Here is an 8,867-nt window from a genome sequence, read left to right as displayed (position 1 = left end):
GGAAAGAGTACAAAGATGTTTGTACCCATACATATTGATTTGAGGCATTGAAAAATGGGGTGTGCCCTATCCAGCTCATCTATATGGGTCCATAATTAGACAAGTCCTGTTTGTTTGCTAGGTTTGGACCCATCACTTGCCTTCCCCTGTCCCCTCTTTTCCCTTTCTTCAAATCATCATCTAAATATATATTTTTTTTAATTTTATTTCACTTATTATCTTTTTCCTATGAAATAAAACTATTAATTGCATTTTATATTGAATTCGAGTTCCACCAGATCATTGTTCATTCCTCGTTTTCTTTATATGCCACCATGATATTTTTGGTTTTTAATGTTTTATTTTTATTTATTTGTTCCTATAGTATAATTTTGTGGTTCTGATCAGTTATAATACAATAAAATAATCTTATTAACAATAACACGTTGGAATTTTTTTAGGAAATTGATTGTATCAATTTTAAATAAACAATTCTAGTAATAAATTAAAATACCCACATCTTTACTAATTCAAACTTAAAATATATATTTACATAATAATTATGATGTTACAACATTCAATATGTTGAAATAATAAAGGTTGATTAATCATATAAATAAGTTCAAATTAAATAATAATAATAAAATTATTATTATTATTATAAGGAATAATCACTCTTCTTTGTTCAGAGATTTGGTCTAATTACATTCAAATCTCTTATGATTTAAAAAATTTATATTTAAACACCCATAAAATTTGTTTCCATATAACAAATAAGTCGCTCTATTAGTCAAAATTTACTGAATCTATTGATGTTAGCAAAAAAAAAATTGAAAGTTAATTGATATATATCATCAACTGACTTATTGCAAGTCAAATAATTTTCTCAACACATTTATGTACCAATGCATAAAGATGTATAAGAGTAATTTGGTCATAAAAAAATTATTTGAAATGTAATAAATCAGTAATAGTTAATCGAATGTAAATATAAATTTTTTTTTGAAATATTTTGTTAATATTAATAAATTTAATTAATAGTGAAACTTATTTATTAAATAGAACAAATTTTAGAGATGTTAAATGAAACTATAAAAAAATAATATGTAATTATATTAAATTTTAGAAAATGAGAATATAATTATCCCAGATGATAATGAGAAGAAGTTGAAATAAAACAGAGAATTGGAATTGGTACAGATCATGTGAGCACATGATGGAATTAACTGATTTGTTGGGATATCCCAAATTCAATAAATATTGATTGGGGATTCAATGGTGTGACTTCCATTATAGGAAAGATAGGCTGGCACCTGCACCCTGCGCCACGTGGGGAGGAGTCTCCAGTGTGGGGCCCCACTCTCTCTGGAATTGGGATGATAAATATAAATAAATAAATAAATGCCTCCTCACTCCTCACCTTACCACTTTGTCATGCATAGCCAAGTACGCCGTACGATTTTCTTGTGTACCTTCGCCCCACCCAATAAATAATTACGTCAATCTGAATTTGGGCCTTCTACCCTCTTTTTTTGTCCATTCTGCATCCTTTTTTTAATTTCCAATTTAACTTTTTTTTTCAAATAAACAAATTAAATAAATCAAAAAATATTTTCTCTTTTCAAAAAAATAAATTATGGAATTTTCTGTGAAAGATTAAACAAGTTAAAGAAATAAAATAAATGCAATAATAGACCGCAAATACTCCTTTACAAAAATATTTGGGCCATATATTCTCATGAGTGGCCCATATTCAGACACCACTACTCTCTTCGGGCCGGTCTATATTATAGGAATGGGCCCATATTCTGCAATAGAATCCTGTAGCCCACCAGTATCTTGTGCAGGACAAGGGCGAGTTCCTCATTTTGTTTTTTTCTTTTTAAAAAATGGTCTTGCAAATCTTTTTAGAAATAATTGCATTTACACCCTCTAGTTTCTAATATATTTATACAAATTATCTCTACTTTTACATAATTATAAAGACTACCATTGACAGAAAAAGTAGGATTAATTTGTGTGATGAAGTTAATGTTTTTTAGGGGAGTATATATAATTTTCAAAAAAATAGAGAAATCATTTGTGTAAATGTTAGATGTATGTTTAATTATTCAAAAAGTAGTAAGGTTAGTTTGCATAATCATATTGATGTTTTTTATGTGATTGGTTAATCTCCTTAAACTATACACCAGCCACACGGCAAGTGTATTGTACTTACCATATGATTGATTCAAATTCAACCGTAATATACTTGTCATATAATTGATTTAGATTGAACCGAATTGGGTCCGATTTAAACTTTCCCCTAAATTCTACACCCACCTAATCAGGTTTTCATACTTGGGTGTTAGTGTAGAATGGGTGATGGATATGGTTGTCTAACATTTGATGAAATAATATCCCCAAAAGCACTTCAACATAAATCCCACACGAAACCTTATTAACTTTTTGCTCTTCTTCTTATGATGAAATACCTCTTGATTTCAAACCCCAATTATTGAAATTTTTTATCTATGCTTCACCTATACTAAGGGTTTATTTAAACAAATAGGTGAAATTTAGCTCGAATTAGCCATGAGCCATCACATGGCTGATAAAATAGCTAAAATGATCTAATGTTGTATTTGGAAGATGAAAGATTTCAAATTATTCCATACACGTTAAATGAATTTGCACTTCATTACAATGCTATAGAACATAACTCAAAATAAGATAACAAGGGTTTGGAATTTTTGTAACATAAAATTATCCGGACAAATTCAGATGATCTGTTATTAGAATCTTGAAATGTTTCTTAACTTTAAATCTGTCATGACCTAACATGTATGAGATATATATATATATATATATATATATACATATTATAAAGTGAAGATGAAAGAGTAAAACAAAGTGCAGAAAAGGAAAGAAGCAGAGGGAGAGTGATGAGGGCATGTGGTGGGTGAGAGAATGATCGGAAGTTGCATGTCATGATGAAGTTGGTCTCACTCACTCTCACATTAATATGCAATCTTGTACATATATGTATGTGGGGGGGTGTTGTTAATGCTGATGCCTGGCTTGTCTTATTATCCCTTAGCTCTATTTTGAAGGAGTACTTTGTGGTTGGATGGTAATGTGTGATGAGTAAGACAGATAAGCCTTTGTCCATAATTGGAAAAACAAAACCCTCTACTACCATTCATCATGCTGCCCCAACCCTATATCTAATGCATGCATGGATGGATAGATCTCAACTATTCTTCACTGTATATCCTTCTAATATAATATTGGTATATGGACAAAAATAAAAATGAAAAATGGTCCCCATCTCTGATTTCTATGTATGATAAATACATGTATACATAATTAGCACATAAATCATTAATCTTCACATCTTTAGCAACTACTAAAAGAATTTCTCTTTTTTTTTCATTATAAATGAGAATTGGGTGCAATAATTAGACATTTTTTGTGCCTACATGAATTATGACAATCTCCCTAGTCCACCATATTGGTTATGACCCTCCTACACCTTTCTATATAATTTTAAATTCATATATTATTAGTACATTTTTTTTTAAAATACTTAAGATGGTTAGATTAAATTAAAAACAATTTATAAACCCTAACCACAATCAAAAGTAAGAAATTTATTAAAATACATTATGTTGCAAAGAGATTCTTTTCACGTCATGTTATGGTGAGAATGACGGCGAAAAATATATCAATAATTTATATATTTATAATATTTCTTATATTGTATTAATATAAGTATATATGTTTTTTCATACATAATATATTAAAAAAAATCAATACAATACCATTAACAAAACAAACTCTATATCAGAATATCACATCGGGAATTGTTATGACACCTCACATTAATTTTTCCTAAAAATAATTAGAAAAAGAAAGATAAATTATATTGAATTTTTCTAAAATTTGATACAATTACAAATATCACTTTATTATTTTAAAAATTATAAATACCCCTCTGTGTTTGATGAAATTATGTAATTTTTGAATGGAGAATTGAAATTATCAATTTTGTCCTTACTATATTTTTTAAAATAAAAAATTATGAAAAAAATCAGATGGGGTGTATGATTTTTTTTTTAAATATTATACAAAAATAAAATTATCCACTTAGTACATAAAAAATAAATTTTTTTAAAAAATATATAAAATTTTAATTTTTAATCCACAATGACATATTGGTTAGTTTACCACAAAAAATAAATAAAAAATTTAGTGAATTGAGCTAATTATTAAACGACTTTTAAAATTAATTATTAATAATTATTAGTTAATTATGTTAAATCTCAAGAAAAATCATTATAATTTATTTAAAAAAAAAAAAGGGGATGCTCCTGCAGTGGCGGAGATATGATGAATGATTACAGGGTCCATGCATGCATGAGCGATGATGCACATAGTACAGAGATTACAGGCTGGGATAGGGACCCAACTCCATTGACCAATTACACAGAAAATCAAGGCCGCACATCTCCATCACTCGCACTGACCTCAAGTCCGTGATCTACTTTAACATTCCATTACTTACGATTAATGGAAAATTCTACCCCATTTCGTTTACGAATTGATCACATACTAAATATAATTATATTTATTATATTGTTGATTTAATACAATCAAATTTAACTTGAATAAAATATATAATAAATTACAATGAGCTCTTCTAAAATTTAAAATATATTACAAATATCCTCTCATTATTTAGTAAATTATCAATATTGTCTGATATTTGATGAAATTATATAATCCTCTTATGGAGAGGTGGAACTGTCCATTTTACCCTTATTGTATTTTTTAAAAAAATAATAAATTATAGAAACACAAGATGAAGTGGAAGAAAAAAATTTAAACATTATAAAAAAAATCTACTTAGTTCATAAAAATACTTTTAAAAAAATAAAAAAATTATAATTCAAGTCTTTAAATGTATTTTTGTCATTTCAACATAAAAAATAGATGAAAATCGGACTTGTGGTTATATACACGATAGTGGGGGCACACTCAATTTATGTATAGAGTAAGGGCAAGAACACGATCGCTTACAAGTTATTTTTTCTTTAAAAATAATAATAATAATAAACGAATAGATCTAAACGCTATAAATTCATAAAATAAAAAGCACAATATAATCACATATAACATCATAAAATTGAGAGAAATCATTTGTCATTTTAAAAAGACATTTTAAAAAGTACGCAATTTGTCAAATAAATTAAAATTATTAATCAAATTCCAAAATCATAGTGAAAAAAGAAATTTATTTAAATTTTCATTGTGTACAACACCACATTCTAAATTGATATTTTTTTAGTGATTAATCTCAAATGAATTATCATAACTTGATTTATTATTAAACACTAAAATACAATGGCGTAACTCTTCTTCAACCAGACTTGTCCATAATAGTTTACTAAGTATAAGTATTAGTAGCATAATAAGAATAAATTTCTCATCATTCCTACGTTTGCTCGCGACAATTGTAAACTCTCTGTCATGTCATTAGAAAAAGACATGAAAGATTTTGTGTCTGAATGAGTTTTCATTCATTGATGGATTTAGATTGGTTTGATCTTGTCCGTTGATCAAATTTAGAGCTAAATTTAAAAGATTTGTGAAATCAAAATTCACTTACATTAGTTTATTACCTTGTTTTTATAATAATTAATCCTTTTTTTTTTGCATAAATAAAAAAACAGGGATAATATTTTACAAATATTGTGTTATATGTATCAATTATGATCCTTATAGTTAATTTACTGTTCCAAAAAATCAAAATTTAATCATATAAGAATCAGCATATAGGTTAGAACATACATTTAGTCTCGTTAAGTATCTTGACAATGATACAAATTGACATAATCATATCATAATAAAAAAAAAAGTAAAATAAAACTCGTTTCCCAAATGTATTGGCACAATGTTAGATTAAATTAAATAAATAAATGTTATATTGTGTTTGAAAAGGTGAGAAATTTACTTTTATAATAATAAAAGCACTAATTTGTTTGAGAATTTTATGCTTCAAATTCTTTAAATCTGAATTTTACACTATTTTGAATAATATTATGATTAATCTTGAACCTATTTAATTCGATATTATGTAAAATTATTTCTCAAAATCACACACCACCAAATCTAAATTCACCCTAATCTTGCTTGATGCTGTTTCCGTACAGTTTTATGAGAGTGACATGATGATGTGATAATTCAGAGTGATGAGACATAATGGCCGCTTTTTAAGCCGTCAAATCGTAATGGAGCTTTACAGATGGAGAGTCGTAATTGGTGGTTCACGGCTGTCTCCCACGCTCTCGACTCCTCTTTGCCCTTGCTGCACAACTCCATACCACGTCGCCCTTCCCACGTCATCCCTATCTCATCATTCGCAAATAAAAATTGGGAGGAAAAAAGAAAAAAAAAAAAAAGACTTTTTCCCTTATTTTTGGGTATTTGTTATTATTTTTTTCGATTCTTCTAAAATATGGTATAAGTTAATGGAACTATTTTTGTCAATAAATTAATTAAATATTAATATAATTCGAATATAAAAAAAAATTAATTCAAACATGAGCACCTGTTTATCAAAGGAAAGAAAGTTGAAGTCCAAAGTGTGTAGCCCGGTCCATTGGACCCGAATATACAGAGAAAGGTAGAATCAAAGAAAATAGTAGCGGAAAAGAGGGGTTGTACTGTACATTGTAATGCGTCCAAAATCAGACACTCAGGTGTACCAACCCCACCAGTGGGGCCCCCTTGTACTTTCTGTCGTATACGTGGCATCACCCCGTGGCCCCTCCACTCTTGTTCCATGTACCAAACCGCACACCTCCATTCTAGATTTTTTTATTTATAGATTTAAAAATAGAAAAAAACAAACGCCAATTTCTTTTCCAAAAATACTACTCCCACAAAATTCTTATTCTAAGTCAATTTTAATCCAAATGAGTTAATTACATAATAAATATAATATAATTATTATATCTGTAATGTGTTAATGTTCCTCCAAAATACTAATAAAATCAATGTAAAATTGTTTGTATCTATAGTGAATTATATATAAATATAGTAAAAAAGAAAATAAAAAAAGAAAAAGAATTGACAGCTAAATGATTGGTAATGTATCACATGGCAAAATTGACCATCTTATTTTATGATATAATAAAGTATTTTTATTTACTTTTTGGTTGAGAATTATATATTAATGAAACCAAGAAAATGGATTACAGCATTTGTATGATGGAGGGGTAAAGTGGAAAAAGCAAAGAAAAAGAAAAATCACAAGACTCCATATGCCTAAAATAATTGGAGTCCAGTGGTATTTGGTTGTTTCAAAGACTAGGACACCTTTTCTCACCCAATAATTCATCCTCCCCTCCTTTTTCTTTTAACTAATCAATTTTAAATTTTAATTATTAATAATTAACTAATAACTATTATTATGATAAATATATCGACCTCCAATTTTAAAAGAAATAATATTACAATGAATCAATAATTACAATTGAAATAGACAATCAATATTTATATATTATTGGGGTTCGAAATTCGAATGGTCGAATTGAATTACATCAATGTTAAATAAACTGTATAATAAATATATTAAAAAAGAATTAATGAGCACATAATATACTTGTAATGAAGCAACTAATTTTATTGCAAGTAAAAAAAATTGGAAATGATTAAGCGAAATTGGGGTGATTCTTGGCCAAATAATAATAAATTATGGCCACCCATCAATTAATCTAACAAGTTTCTTCACTCATTTTCACAAGCAATATGGAGAAATTACGCAAAATTAGAACAAAATTCCTGACCCTCCGATACTCACTTTTTACCCTTAATTAATAAGTAAAAGGCCTAGAAAAGGGATTCTGGAAACTTTCAAAAGGAAAATGTACTCTATGGTTGCGGTTCCTGTACATCCGGCGTAGACAATCTCTGCCTCTTGGGTTCTGGCTCGGCTTCCCCTCCGCCAGCGCCTGAGCCGGGACCTGGAACTGACGCTGGATTCTCGGAGTGGGTGTCACAGCTAGCACAAGCAGCCGCATCAAGGACACCGATGGGACTCGGCGGCGCGAGAGGCTCAATGCTCATGACTTTAAGACCATCTGATGGACACGTGTCCAACAAGTATTCCTCCATTAGTTGATGACAGCTTCTCACCATTTCCTGTCTCCGGGAGAAACACCAAATCAGTATTTACTCTTAACCCCCCGAGGTTTCCATGTTCCAATTTACCACCCCAAATTAATATACACATTTCTAGTGTAACTCCCATCTCAAGGAACTAGAACGCTCCAAAATAACACACCCGGAACTTACTCTGTCTACTCTGTCATCGAAAGTAGTGGGCAGATTTACACCCTGACCGGCGGCGGAAATCACGGCGGCCGCTGCAATGACCGATGCCGGGAAGCCCAAAAAATCTATCACTGATATTCATTAACCACAGAATTACACAAATCATAAACTTCAAAACATTAGAACAAAATCTTATTCCATAGTGACTAATTGTTGAGAGGATTACCACGGGTGGTATTAAGGATAATATTGGAGGCGATCGAGTGGAGGGTGGTGGCCGAATCCGGTTTGGAGGCGGAAGAGGGGAGCATTGAGATGAAGTAATGGAGGTAGTCAAAGGGAGTAACAGAGCGAAGTCTCCACTTGAGAGTTGCCATTACCAAAAGCTCCATTCTCTGTATTGTTTTGGGCTCAAAGACGTATGTTGTTTCCAGCATTTGCAAGTCCAAAAGCAACGGAACGTACAATTCTTCCATTTTCGCCGCTAGAGACAAGCACGTCAATGATAGAAGCTGAAACGGCCACCCAGTTTCCTATTTATCGACCAAATAAAATTAATTAAAACTTTT

General features: G+C 29.8%; 1 protein-coding gene across 2 annotated transcripts in view; it reads right to left on the bottom strand.

Annotated features, from left to right (window-relative positions):
- LOC105169468 (cyclin-D1-1-like) overlaps positions 7,677 to 8,867 on the bottom strand; it is a 1,957-nt gene continuing 766 nt past the window's right edge. The window contains exons 3-5 of one of the 2 annotated variants that reach the window (XM_020696435.1): positions 8,525 to 8,831; positions 8,320 to 8,423; positions 7,677 to 8,166 (exon numbers count right to left, since the gene is read on the bottom strand). In XM_020696435.1, coding sequence (XP_020552094.1) covers positions 7,897 to 8,166; positions 8,320 to 8,423; positions 8,525 to 8,831 — 681 coding nt within the window. In that variant the 3' untranslated portion in view covers positions 7,677 to 7,896. Of the gene's footprint in view, positions 8,167 to 8,319; positions 8,430 to 8,524; positions 8,832 to 8,867 lie in introns of both variants that reach the window. The other variant, XM_011089862.2, reaches the window with a different exon arrangement.

This window comes from Sesamum indicum, linkage group LG8, assembly GCF_000512975.1.
Source record: "Sesamum indicum cultivar Zhongzhi No. 13 linkage group LG8, S_indicum_v1.0, whole genome shotgun sequence".
Classification (NCBI taxonomy): domain Eukaryota; kingdom Viridiplantae; phylum Streptophyta; class Magnoliopsida; order Lamiales; family Pedaliaceae; genus Sesamum; species Sesamum indicum.
The sequence above is the reverse complement of the archived record's forward strand: the minus strand, read 5'-3'. Positions and strand labels throughout refer to the sequence as shown.